This window comes from Scheffersomyces stipitis, chromosome 3 (genome assembly GCF_000209165.1).
Source record: "Scheffersomyces stipitis CBS 6054 chromosome 3, complete sequence".
NCBI classification, from domain to species: Eukaryota; Fungi; Ascomycota; class Pichiomycetes; order Serinales; family Debaryomycetaceae; genus Scheffersomyces; species Scheffersomyces stipitis.
In genome coordinates, this window is record NC_009043.1 from 1,321,061 (window position 1) to 1,334,564 (window position 13,504).

At 38.9% G+C, this 13,504-nt stretch overlaps 8 protein-coding genes across 8 annotated transcripts; 5 read left to right on the plus strand and 3 right to left on the minus strand. All coding sequences in view use genetic code 12, as the record gives it.

Annotated features, from left to right (window-relative positions):
* Window positions 1–76: 76 nt before the first annotated feature.
* CAN1 (arginine permease) lies at window positions 77–3,882 on the plus strand (the record flags this gene model as incomplete). The annotated part of the gene is made up of 2 exons (XM_001383505.1): window positions 77–167; window positions 2,315–3,882. The coding sequence occupies 2 exons, from the start codon at window positions 77–79 to the stop codon at window positions 3,880–3,882; spliced, it is 1,659 nt and encodes a 552-aa protein (XP_001383542.1).
* Window positions 3,883–4,426: 544 nt separating this feature from the next.
* PICST_82993 (predicted protein) lies at window positions 4,427–5,232 on the plus strand. Its single transcript, XM_001383506.1, has one exon. It carries the CDS (start codon window positions 4,687–4,689, stop codon window positions 4,939–4,941), a length of 255 nt encoding a protein of 84 aa, XP_001383543.1. The 5' UTR covers window positions 4,427–4,686; the 3' UTR covers window positions 4,942–5,232.
* A 286-nt stretch (window positions 5,233–5,518) lies between these two features.
* Window positions 5,519–6,496, plus strand: PICST_30941 (predicted protein; the record flags this gene model as incomplete). Its single annotated transcript, XM_001383507.1, has 1 exon — window positions 5,519–6,496. The coding sequence occupies one exon, from the start codon at window positions 5,519–5,521 to the stop codon at window positions 6,494–6,496; it is 978 nt and encodes a 325-aa protein (XP_001383544.2).
* A 222-nt stretch (window positions 6,497–6,718) lies between these two features.
* Window positions 6,719–7,837, minus strand: PICST_57141 (predicted protein; the record flags this gene model as incomplete). The annotated part of the gene is made up of 1 exon (XM_001383843.1): window positions 6,719–7,837. One exon carries the CDS (start codon window positions 7,835–7,837, stop codon window positions 6,719–6,721), a length of 1,119 nt encoding a protein of 372 aa, XP_001383880.2.
* Window positions 7,838–8,456: 619 nt separating this feature from the next.
* Window positions 8,457–9,311, plus strand: PICST_30943 (predicted protein; the record flags this gene model as incomplete). The annotated part of the gene is made up of 1 exon (XM_001383508.1): window positions 8,457–9,311. One exon carries the CDS (start codon window positions 8,457–8,459, stop codon window positions 9,309–9,311), a length of 855 nt encoding a protein of 284 aa, XP_001383545.2.
* A 293-nt stretch (window positions 9,312–9,604) lies between these two features.
* PICST_30944 (60S ribosomal protein L30) lies at window positions 9,605–10,086 on the minus strand (the record flags this gene model as incomplete). The annotated part of the gene is made up of 2 exons (XM_001383844.1): window positions 9,605–9,922; window positions 10,084–10,086. 2 exons carry the CDS (start codon window positions 10,084–10,086, stop codon window positions 9,605–9,607), a joined length of 321 nt encoding a protein of 106 aa, XP_001383881.1.
* A 940-nt stretch (window positions 10,087–11,026) lies between these two features.
* Window positions 11,027–11,731, plus strand: PICST_88185 (60S ribosomal protein L24). Its single transcript, XM_001383509.1, has one exon. It carries the CDS (start codon window positions 11,038–11,040, stop codon window positions 11,503–11,505), a length of 468 nt encoding a protein of 155 aa, XP_001383546.1. The 5' UTR covers window positions 11,027–11,037; the 3' UTR covers window positions 11,506–11,731.
* Window positions 11,732–11,823: 92 nt separating this feature from the next.
* Window positions 11,824–12,874, minus strand: ASG1 (Asparaginase; the record flags this gene model as incomplete). Its single annotated transcript, XM_001383845.1, has 2 exons — window positions 11,824–11,880; window positions 11,939–12,874. 2 exons carry the CDS (start codon window positions 12,872–12,874, stop codon window positions 11,824–11,826), a joined length of 993 nt encoding a protein of 330 aa, XP_001383882.2.
* Between the last annotated feature and the right edge of the window lie 630 nt (window positions 12,875–13,504).

Genomic DNA, 13,504 nt, shown 5'->3' on the forward strand with positions numbered 1-13,504 from the left:
CGATTTCGATTTCTCCACCACTAACAACACTTCCCACCAAACGGTCTACGAAGTGACTGGAGACGACCTAGGCAATATGGACAATGACTACGAGGACGCCGAAGATGCCGAAGACGAAGGTGAGGACGAAGAGGAGGACGAAGATGAAGTCGAAGATGAAGATTCTGGTAGATTACATGTTCCATCCGTCAAACCCAGAAGTAGATCACCCAGAATCTCTGCTTTCAACTTATTGAAAAACGACAGCGATGACGAGAACGAAGATTTATCGCCAGAGCAGTTGGAGGAAATCAAGAGAATGAAGTCGGTGTACAAAGTCTACTTTGATAAGGACAATGAAAACAATGGCCAGTTCAAACTGGAAGATCATCCATTGCCTAATATAGATTTAAAGGGTCAGCGTATTAACAAACATTTAAATATGGATACCGACTACTCTAAAAGATTGACTACAACATCATCCATATATAATGAAAACCCCATCTATCCACACGAAGAGCAGTATTACTATCAGCCAGAGGAAACCCAGTTTCAAGAACAGTACTACCAAGATCAAGGGTATCCTGAACCAGAGGCTAGACCATTGCCTCCGTTGCAGAAGTTGCGTAATGCCTCGGATATTCGTCATTCTACCTTGCAAACATATACTGATTTCCAACCTAGATCTAAAAACGCTGCGCAAGCAAATAGCAAGCTTCCATTTAACCCCATCGAAAACGATGGTGTTTGGTCGCCTCCTATGAACTCACCAAGTTTATCGCAATCGTCATTTTCGTTACAACAACAGCAAGGTGGCCCATCCAGTAATTATGCCGCTAGTGTAGACCAAGTTCTTCCATCCAACGCAATTTCACCCAACGGTGGAATACCGTCTGCCACACAATTGGCCAGATCTTCTGTAGTCATGTTGAACCCGGTAACAGAAATCACACACAAGAAGGCGTACAAACCTGCTGGCTCCTTGCCTTCTAGTGGCTCGAACAGTAACTTCAACCAGGGCGGTCCTATGGCATACGAAAATAGTCAGTCGATGCTCAACGGACCTGAAAATGACTTGATACCAGGCAATAGAAAGAGTGATGTTAGACGTATGATGAACACCAACTTCTGACTCAAGAGTTACGTTACTATGGGATTTCTATATATTTATTCACTTCGAGGGGTCATTATTAGCTTCATTGCGTATACATTCAATAAATATTGTACGAACTAACAGAACTAGCGTAGGAAAAACAGAAGAAGTTTTAGTACTAAACAGGCACCCGCATAACTCAATTTCGTACCGAATTAAGGGCGGAATCGATTATTAATTTTATTTATTGCAAATTCGAAAAGGAAAACTTTGCCGAGCAGTAAAACATCAATATCGTTCAGAAAAAAATCGTAAAAAACAGTAAAAAATATTTAAAAATGAAATAAAGGAATTAATGATTATATTAAGGCGGGGGGTTTTCTGCCCCCAAATGCCGTTACAAACATAATAAGAATCAAAAAATTTGCACCGCCGTTTCCTTCAGTTGCAGGTAGCTCATCTCGCTTGTCTTCAACATTCACAATAAAATAATTGAAAAAATAAGCAATAAGGAAAGGTTATGGAAAATCGGAGTTCACCTAAAAGCTGTACATCAAATTTTTTGCACCTATTTGGATTGTCGAGATAAGATCTGTGAATCTGTCCATAGCCACCTTACCCCACAAGTCGATAACGCTGAGAAAGGATATGCAAATGGTTAAAACTTAGAGGGGTTTATCACAATCTAAGCGCTAACAGAAGGTGTGAACGAAGGTTGTGATGGTTTTGGGCTTTGGCAGAATTGGTAAGTTTGCTAACAGCAACCTTCAACGAAGAGGTCTAAATTTTTGTTCGTGGCATTTTTCTGTGAGCGGCTTTTTTGGAACCAAATGCCTTATGCGCACCGCCCAAATAGGCAACTTAGTCGCAAAATTGCACAAGGCTTCATGTCTCAGTTGCAGTTGCCTTTCAACGATACTCTATGCTATCTGAAGCTCTTGCATATCATATACTGCAGCTTCTAAAGTGTAATCACAGATTGCTTAAGACTTTGCTCGGGCTCTTGCGACAGATGGCCCTATATAAAACGCCAATCCCTCATGAATTTAATCAGAAGACATAGCTGTAGAATCTTAAGAATTGGCTTATCTTTGTAACATAAAGAACACCAGGTCTCGACTACAATGACTGCAACTGAAAAAGAAGTCATACCCATAATCTCCTTTACCGAAAACATTTCCACCTCGGAAGGAAAACCCTCTGACATTCTTGAATATGCTGGAAGTGAGTCTTCCTTGGAAGAAGTAATTCCTAAGGATGAAATCAAGAGAAGCTTGAAGGCTAGACAAATTTCCATGATTGCAATAGGTGGGAGTATTGGTACTGGTTTATTCATCTCTACAGGTTCAACTCTTGCTGATGCGGGTCCAGTATCAGCCCTTATATCTTTCTTGTTCATGACAACGTTAGCATTTTCAGTTACCCAATCTTTGGGAGAAATGGCAACTTTAATCCCCGTTGCTGGATCTTTCACCCAATTTGTTACCAGATGGTGCTCCCCTGCTCTAGGTGCTGCCAATGGTTGGAACTATTGGTTCTCGTGGGCCATTACTTTTGCCTTGGAATTGTCTGTTGTTGGCCAGATTATTCAGAAGTGGACCGATGCTGTTCCACTCGAAGCTTGGATCAGTATCTTCTTCGTTTTGTTGACAGTGTTCAACCTTTTCCCAGTCAAATACTATGGTGAAGTTGAGTTTTGGATTGCTTTTATCAAAGTGATAGCAGTATTTGGTTGGATAATTTATGCTTTCGTTATGGTCTGCGGAGGTGGTGAAACGGGTCCAGTTGGTTTCAGATACTGGAGGAATCCCGGCCCTTGGGGACCTGGTATTTTGGTTGAAAACAAAAACACAGGCAGATTTTTGGGTTGGTTAGCTTCTTTGATCAGTGCTGCATTTACATTCCAAGGTACCGAGTTGGTTGGAATTTCAGCTGGAGAAAGTAGCAACCCTAGGAAAACTGTACCATCTGCTATCAGAAAGGTCTTATTCAGAATTTTGGTATTCTACGTTTTGTGTATGCTCTTTATTGGATTATTAGTACCATACGATGATCCAAAGCTTTCTGCCAACGGAAGCTACACTGCCTCTTCCCCATTCATTGTTGCTATGCAAAATTCAGGAACTAAGGTTTTGCCAGATGTCTTCAATGCTGTAGTATTGATGACAATTGTCTCAGCTGGAAATTCTAACGTTTACTGCGGATCACGTATTTTGTATGGTTTAGCACAATCTGGTGTTGCACCCAAAGTTTTTAAGAAGACCACAAAGCAAGGTGTACCATACGTTTCCGTTATTTTCACTGCCTTGTTTGGTTTATTGGGATTCTTGGCCACTTCCTCTAGAGGCAATGAAGCCTTCAATTGGTTGTTGAACATCATTGCTACTTCTGGAATGATTGCCTGGGGTTTTATCAGTTACACACACATTAGATTCATGAATGTGTTGAAATCCAGAAACATCAGCCGTGACTCTTTGCCGTTCAAGGCCAAATTTATGCCTTTCAATGCTTACTATGCTGCAATTGCTATTTTCATTTTGGTATTTGTCCAAGGGTTCCAATGTTTCTTTGATTTCACTGCTACTGGTTTCTTCACCGCATATGTTTCGCTTATTCTTTTTGTTGTGTGTTTCATAGTGTTCCACTTCGTTTTCAACGGCTTTGGAAGAAAATCCTTCGAATGGTCATCATTCTTGGTGCCTCTTGATGAATGTGATATTGATACTGGAGTAAGAGAGATAGAAGAAATGGAATGGGAAGAGAACGAGCCAACAAATATATGGCAGAAATTCTGGAGCTGGGTTTCGTAAGGACTACATTTTTGGAACTCACATTTAATGAATTTATAATTTAAATAAGTAATGACTAATTCTATTTGACGATCATGTTTATAATTAATTGACAATTGTAGATAATCAAGAACGAAGTCTTTATACACTATTGGGTGCAAAAAGATCAACAGAAAAGAAATGTACTTTGTTCACAAATTTTACATGTTCCAGAACATTTCTGCATTTCAATAAAAAGCTTCGAAGTTAGAGACAATATGAAAAAGAATTCCGAGTCTGTAGTATTTATCGTTAAGGTAATTCAGGAATGTACATGCTTTTCCATCCTTTTCTTCAGAAATATGTGGTATATTCACTTAGTCTCTCTCATCAGCAACCAAAAAAGAGAACTCGCACACAAAATCGAGTCACGTGCTTTTCTGAAAAATCTCTCTCGACCAACCAGATTGCCTCTCTAATTCTGTGAGATTATCAACAAAACCGAGAACGCCATAATAAAACAGTGAGAAAACCAATTTTAGCTTTCACAGTATAACCAGCGCCACACACAGAAGTAAGTACCACAGGCATTGTCGTGTCCATTTCTGAAGTGTTCAAGACCGAATTACCCTCAAGTTATAGTGTTTTCCGCGATTCGAAGTAGTTTCAGACTTCATTTTTCAGTCGTAATGTGCCCAATTGAAAAATTCAAAGAATCAGAGAATAGCTAATTGAAGAACATGAAAATCGTTGAAATTGCTATGAATTCATGGTTTTTTTGTATTGAAGAATCAGAATTTCATTTTTTGACCAAATCCCAAAAACAAATATTAACAATTCTAGAATATGTCTACTGAATCTCAAGTTGTTCCATCTGGTACTTCGCAAAACTTATTGAACGATAAGTGGGATGTTGTCTTGTCCAACACTTTGATCAAGACCGGTTTAGGTTTCGGTGGAGGTGTATTGGCATCCATATTGTTGTTCAAGAGAAGATCATTCCCAGTTTGGTTGGGTATTGGTTTTGGCTTGGGTAGAGGCTACTCTGAAGGAGATGCTATTTTCAGATCCAACCACGGCTTGAGAACTGTGAAAGCATAAAGTAGTATTGTCTACGTTACCATATTTCCTATAGCCACAGCATGTTTCACATTAAGCCAACGTAATCATGCCTCCCATCTGATCCATAATAGATACACCGTATAATTATTTATTCTTTGAAGTTCGTGATTTCAGAACGAAGCCAGATCTTCAAGAACATGCTATTGTCAAAAACAACCGTTCACTTTCATTCTAGATTTAGCATAAACATAAGTTATCTTATATATACTAAATTGTTGTGGGAGATCATTTCATGGTTTACCCTTTATCTTAAAATATAAACAGTATACGAAATGTTGATGAAAAATCAGACTGTAAAGTGTAGTCTATAAAGAATGGTACCTGTAGTTGATGAAATTCAAGTAATCCCAAACTATTTGAAAGCATAAATATGAAAATATATAAAGGCTTCACTTTCGTTTCAATTCACGGTGGATATAGAATCTCGGATATGAGCCCCAGATTTGAGATGTTCTGCGGAAAGCTTATTAGAGGGCTATTTTTTGTCTACTGAAAAATCAAATTTTCGTAATAACCAGAATTATTTACTATCTGCTTGTTTATTTGTATTGCCAGTATGAGTGATGAGGGTATAGAGCAGATATTGAATGGGGATATAGATCTATACGAGTTCCTAGAAGTACAGCCGTCGAACTCAAAGCCCGAGATCAGAAGACAGTACAGACGCAAAGCTTTGATATATCATCCAGATAAAGAAGGGGGAGATGCCCATAAGTTCGACTTGCTTTTGAAAGCGTACGAAATTCTCGTCAACGATGAGCTCAAGAACCAGTATGACCAAATTAAGGCAATAAAGAAACGAAAACAGACTAGTAGAGAGCAATTGTTGAATTTGACTAGACAGTTCCAGGAAGAATTAGAGAAAGCAGAGAAACTGGCACAGGACGAATTGAACTTTGTCAATAGACGAAAGAGGCAGAATGACTTGGAAAAGTTGAAGGAAGAAGGCTTGAAACGAAGAAGAACGCTCGAGGAGAAACTTACTGCAAAGAGCACATCTAAAACTGTTACGAGAAAGTATACTTCTTTTGAAGAAATACCGATCAAACGTCGCATCACATTCGATGACCCAACTTCAAATTCCAGCACAACAAACCAAAGGTTGAAAATTAAATGGAAGTATAAGTCTGAACTAAAAGGTCTCATAACAGAAGATGTGATCAAGCAAATCATGGAGATATTCGGCAAAGTGAGCCATGTACAATTATTGAAATCAAAGGATAAACATCCCAGATATAGCTACGCTTTGATCACTTACGAAAATTCCGAAGACAGTGAAAAAGCTTTACTGTACAACTACAGAGAATCGGCCAGACTATGGGATGGAACCAATGTCAGAAAGCTAGCTAGCTTACTAAGAGACTGTGTTATTGTAGATGAATCCAAAGAAAAAGATGATGGAATTATAGACAAAATCAAAGGGAATGTCAATTTGCCAGCAGATTTCAAATTGCTGAGTATTCACAAACCTAAAATAGATTCGATTTTGAATAATTTCACGTTAACCCACCTAGAGAATCTACAAAAAATGTAAAATCCGTATCTGACTCCAATATAGTGGGAGTTGATCGTGAAGATCATATAAGGAGGCTTTTAAGAATTTAATGAATAATATACGACCTGATAGAAAACTAGATCCAGGATCTAATTCACCACCACCAATACAAAATCGAGTAGGTATAGCCCGAGTTTGCACTGTAGAGGTCGAAAGCCTACAATACAATGAAATAGTCTATGCAATGTATACGAACGGAATCTAGTCATCTCTCCATTTTACAAATACTTCGTCAGTTCTGAATCTCTGTGTACAGACAGTGTTCCAGAGGTCGTTTGTCTGACCGGTTCTGTAACTCAACAACCCGGCATGAGCTATCATTATGCCGTTATCTATACAGAATCTTTCGTCGGTGGCATAGATCTGGCCGTTTTTCCTATCTTGGATCATCAACTTCATCATCTCTTGTAACCGCTCGTTGGACCCTACACCACCTACAATCAACACCTGGTTACTATTCACATGGGCTAAAGCACGTTCTGTGATTTCTACCAACATAGAGTACAAGATCTCCTGAAGAGAGAAGCAAAGATCCTCCGCAGTAATAAGTTCTCCTGTTTCTTCGTCTACGAGCTTTTTACCCTGTTTGCCAAACATGTCCTTGGCCAAGCCGTCTACATGGGCCAATATCCCAGACATTGACAAGTCCATTCCTTTTACAGTATAAGGTAAGTTGACCAAATGTTTACCCTTTTTGGCCATTTGTTCGATGTTGTATCCTGGCGCAGGCTCGTTCGGTATCTTGAGTGTTCTAGCAAATCTGTCCAAACAATTCCCTATGGCGATATCAAGCGTTTCTCCAAAGATTCTGTATCTCTGTTTAGAATATGCAATCACCTGCGTATTTCCACCACTGACATATAAAACTACGGGGTTGTCGGCTCCGGTGATCTCTCTTCCCATCTCAATGTGGCCCACGCAGTGATTTACTCCAACTAGAGGCAACTCCCATAACTGGGCCAATGTACGAGCAGCAACAACTACACTCTGTAATGGAGCACCCATTCCAGGGCCCTGGGTGAAACAAATACAGTCAAGGTCTGCTCCCGTGACTTTGGCTTCGCTCAATGCTCTTTTAATAATTCTCACTACCCAGTTTCGGTGATGTCTGGCTGTATCCCGAGGAAGGAAGCCTTCTCCTGGAGGAGTGACATATGTATCTCTAACATTCAGGAGGACTTCTGCTCGGTTAGTCTGCGACAATTGGCCCACTGGTTGTCTGATAATTCCCACTCCTAACTTGTTGGCTGAACCTTCTAGTCCAAGTGCAATATAATAGTCTCTACCAGGCTTCACGTATTTATCGAGATCTACTGTCATAATGGATGAAAAATGATGTTGATAAATTGAAAATCCGGATACTCCAAGAAGGTAATGACGAAGGTTATAAGTGCAAAGTATCAAGGTACTTGTAATGGAATATGTTGTAGGTTGGTAGAACGAATATTGAGAAGTGATAAATAAATTCTGTGCGAAGAGCTCATAGTTAAGACTACATAGTTAAGACTACATAGTTAAGAAATGAGAATCGAAAATTGCGACAGCAGCAGTTGCAGGAATCAGATCCGAGATTCAAACAAACATAAACAAACATCTACAACTTTTAGAAGTCACACTTATATATTCTAATATCATTCTATTCGTAGGGACACCAAAAGTGTTTGATAAATTTACATTACAATTTCCACCATAGCAGATATCTATTCAGATTTAATTGGAATTGTTTCATATTTGATATTGGAAATATTTTAGTACTCGTTTGGAGAGATATACATATATTATCAAATATATCCAAATAACTTCCATACTATCCAAAACATCTGCTATCTCCTGTTTCCATCAATAGGGTGTATTTTGATATTAAACTATTACGAATTACTGTCTTGATACAAGCACAACAGAACTCATCATACTACATTTCCTACATTCAATCTTCATTATGGCATCACTCAACTATTTTCTCGACAGAACAGAGCAATCAATCCGTTCAATACAATCACAGACGTTTGCGTCTCCTGGAATCTTTACCAATGCTGTAGTCAAAAAGCCCAATATCATGGCGCTTCTCAAGGATCCAACTTCAGACGAAAGATCGCTCTACAAGATCAGCAAACCCAGAATGAAGACAACAAAAGCAAGCACAGAAATTCGCCGCAGGAAAAGAGCAGCACTTGCTGACGAATTTATGGAAATTAAGCCCGAAAGAGTGGATGGCAAATCTACATATGTAGATCGTAGTTTTTATGGAGTGGATAATGCAGCTGAAACCAATGAAGAGAAAGAAGAAGTTGTAAAACGCACCGTTGTTCAACTACCAGAATTGAGTTACGATTTTCCAGCCATAAATAAGAATGTAACTCATTCCAATGTTCCTTCTTCTCCTACCAAAAGTGGTATTCCTACTTCAAACGCTTATTTTGCGTTGCTGTCGCCTGAAGAAGCTGATCCTAGTAAATTGATAGACCAGGTTTTGACTTTACTTCAGAAGTACCCTACATTGATTGTCAATCAGGAGGGTATCATGGAGAAGTTGAATGCTCATCAAACTGACTATGTGCAATTGCAAGAACAAATCAACCAGTTGGAGAATGAAATTGAAACACAAAAGAAACAATTGAACATCTTGAATATCAACTATAATGACATCACGAGTCCCATTCGCTCAGAGTCCAGTGGACACATGAGAACACGCGAGAGTTTTGAAGACGAAATCGATATTGATGAGTATATAGCCAAGGAAGAGCAGGAGATAGAGGAGCTCGAAAACCAGCTAAATGAGAGACAGAAAATATAGAAATCAAGTAATGACTAACGAAGATTAAGAATAGAAATATATCGCAATTAGAAGCAGTATTAGTGTACAGTCGCTTCATATTAATTTGAATTAATGATAGTAGGTCTAGCTGCACTTGTTAGATAGTTACAAACAACGAGAGGCACCGTAATTGGCATTCTCTTCTTCTACATTTAAATTGGTTGAATCCAATATTATTGCTATTATACATTATATATAAGTTAAACTCATTTTCCCAACAGAAGCATCATGAAATGGTCGCCCACACACAACACATTAAGTCTTCAAATAACTTAAGCAATAGAAGTAAGGATGTCAGAGTCACCAGCGTCCAAAACAGACAAGGTACCGACTCTGAACAACTTACCACAGACAGTACCCAATTCGTTGTTACCACCTTGGAAGTAGTAGACTGGGGTCTTGGACAACATGGCGTAGTATTCCAATTCAGACTTTCTCAAAACTGGAGTGTTACCAGCAATGATGACCAACTTGGCCTTACCAGTTCTCAAGGACTTGACAACGGACTTGTAACCAAGGGTGTACTTACCAGACTTGATAACTAAACCTAACTTGGCGTTAATGTTTTCTTGGTTCTTAGATTTTGGGGCCTGAAGATGTTAGTATGAAGCCTAAGGGCTGTGTGATGTGCTGAATCGTTATAGTCATTATGGTATTACATTAATGTTTCATAAAGTATAAGTGCCTTTCATTTCTGAAAGTTCACTCGACTAGTGGTTCGTGGCAGACATCGTTAAAATAGTATACGGACCATCTCTGCGTTTATAATATTTACACTCCGGTCTTGAGGTGATTGTAGAAGAAGTAGAAGAGATGGAGATATAAATTATGCAAGCAGTTTAAACGAGTGAAGAGTAGCAAAATTTTTCAGATTTCTGTGTGCAGGTACAGTCTCTATGGTGATTCCTCTAAAGGTTTCAGTTGACTTAACTATGGCCGTAGCGAGTTTTTCGTAAAGTATGAGAAAGGAAAAATGCGCACTAAAAAATGCAGTCACAGTACCACGTGACATACGCCTGACTTATTAACTGTACTTCCTCTCAATGACCTGCATATCATACACGAATTAACTATGAGATTTTCATTTTTCATACTTCGCGGCCTCCATAGTTAACGCTGTAGCCCTGGCTGACTTCGCACTAAATGCTGATTCTGCCTAACTTAACTATGTGCCTGCAGATAGTCTTCTCACCTTCAGACTTTGCCCACTATGGGCGATTCTGGATTAGAAAAATTTTAGTAGATTTTTTTCTAATATATGTGTAGAACGTCTTCATAGTAACCAATAATAGGTATGTTAACATAGGTGATAACTCGTTTGAGAAGAGGATACAAAGCATATAAGAGCCCTCCAACAGCAGCAGAACGTAAGTCCAAGTCAGGCATGGCCCGAATGTTCGTTTAAAACCACTGAAATATGTTCTTATAGACATGAAATTATTGCTGGAAAAAGTGAAAAATCTGAAAATTCTCTGTAATCAACAGTCACAAATTCGACAGCCAAGTTGAAGAAGTTATTATTATCATATGCAATTCAGTCGTCAACGTGTAGTTTTGTTGAAGTTCCCAAATTACTAGAAGAAGATTGAAGAAGTAACAGTCAGAAGCCCATATACATCAATATCCTAGCAATGTATTCTCAACCAACGATGATTTAATTAAAATACACAGCAAGAATACTAACAAATGTTTCTAGTTAATAAAAATGAAGGTTGAAGTTGACTCCTTTTCCGGTTCCAAGATCTACCCAGGTAGAGGTACCTTGTTCGTTAGAGGTGACTCTAAGGTTTTCAGATTTCAATCCTCGAAGTCTGCTTCCTTGTTCCACCAAAGAAAGAACCCAAGAAGAATCTCTTGGACTGTTTTGTACAGAAGACAACACAAGAAGGGTATTTCTGAAGAAACTTCTAAGAGAAGAAGCAGAAAGACCATCAAGCACCAAAGAGCCATTGTCGGTGCTTCTTTAGAATTGATCAAGGAAAGAAGAAACTTAAAGGACTCTGACAGAAAGGCTGCCAGAGACAACAAGTTGGCCAAGGACAAGGAAGCCAAGAAGGTTGCCAAGGCTGCCAGAAAGGCTGAAAAGGCCAAGTTGGCTGCTGCCGGCGGTAACATCGTCTCCAAGCAACAATCCAAGGGTGCTTTCCAAAAAGTTCACGCCACTTCCCGTTAAGTAAATTAAACGAATAATTTATCTTCACTCCGTGTACATTTATTAATTGGTTTGGTAGCTTTTGTTATATATCAATATAAACTCTTCTAAGAATGCGATGTATTAATGTAACTACTCGGTATTATCATGAACTGACAATGTCTGCTTCATGGGTCGCCCGTACTACTAATATCAATTGTATTGTACATGCTTTGGCAAACTGTATTGAGAATACTACGAAATAATTAAATAAGCTATGCTATGTACTGTGGTATGACTATACTATGAATTCACCATAAGAATATACTTGACCAATCTTATCAATAGAAGTAAGTCTACTTAGCACAATATTGGGCTCCCCGTCACTCTTATTAATGAACCCGAAGTAGAAACTTTCTGTAGAATGACAGTAAACAATTCTTGTTCTTGAACTCTGCCGATGTCGTACACTTACAATTGCTCCCAAGTACGGCTCAGGTTGCTCTTTGCAAGAGTTAAGTTCGTACTTTCTAGTGTGTTTCTTGATAATGTCCACCAACAAAGCCCCATAGTCTAATTCGTCATCCAATTCTTCTTCTTCTTTTGATTCTTTTAATGTCTCTAACTTAGTAAGGATTTGGGTCGAAACATAATTGGCAAGTAGTAACGTAATCACATCTTCACCATTTCCACTACACATGCAGCATACTTCATAGCTATCTGAATTCTTTAAGTCTATGGCAGCTCCGACTACGCCAGCACAGCCAATTCTACCAGGTAGCTTGAAGAAGTTTCCGCCAGATGAAGATGAGATTTTGGTTATTCCATCTTCTGGAGCTATTTCAACTATACCTATTGTATCCGAAATAGCATCAACTGAATCTTGTACCAGGATACCACTAGCAAATATGTTGGCTCTATAGAGCTCCCAAGTTCTTCGAGCTCTGTTCAGAACCAAGTTTCTTGTGGATTTGCCAAGATGAACAATTTCTAAAGGCTTATGTTTATTGATTTCTCTGTCAACAAAATCAATTGACTTTTCAGCACTCTCATAGTGTAAGGATGTCGGACAACTTAATCCTGAGCTTGTCCTGCTATAAGTTTCTTCTAGGTTGTCATAAAGTTTCCAGGTTTCGGCTATTGGATTCTCTACGCTAATTCCAACAATTGATCGACTTCGTATCTTTCCAGATTTATAGTGGATAAAACTGGCATCACATTCTACCTTTCCTTCTAATGTAAGCGATGACCCAAAGCCAGTATTTGTCCATTTGGAAATCTCTAGCAATCTTGAAGATTCCAAAAACCCATCACACAATAGTGCCTGTTTGATGAGATGTCTGTGATGGCTTTTGTTTGTGACAGAATGGTTTCCAGCACCAATATGAACTATCCTAATTACATCGCTCATGTCCGACTTCAACTACTCTCAATTCATGTCAAGTAGTATTTCGCAGGGTACATGGATGAAATGGAAATTCGCACTGCACTTTGAATGGAAAGACACGCAATGGAACTTGTACAGATGAACTTCTTTATTGAACACAGCTAGTGTAAAAAAGAAGAACCACTAACAACATATGATACTTGACGGAACAAAAAGAATGGTCCCTAGCAGGATCGAACTGCTGATCTTGGCGTTATTAGCACCACGCCTTAACCAACTGGGCCAAGGGACCTCTTCTTGTTGACGAAAAAATGCGAAGTAAATTTTGAACATTTATTTAGTCACGTGATTTTAATCACGTTTATAATATACCGTTGTCAAGTTTTCTACAGTTTTCTAAGGATATCACCTAGTTTTTAGGTAATATCATTCGGAGGTTTTTATCCTATGATTTCCTCCACCATTCGGCGTGGATTAGAGGATGATTTATATACTTCACAAAATCATGAAGGAGGAACTCGCTCTCTTTGAACAAGACTCGATCCCCTTGGTGAGCACCTCAATCAAGAACAGCCTACTGGGACCAGCCTCTACCCGAAGACATTCAACGGATCCCAGGTTTCGAAGGACTAGATCTTCGGACATCGGATCATA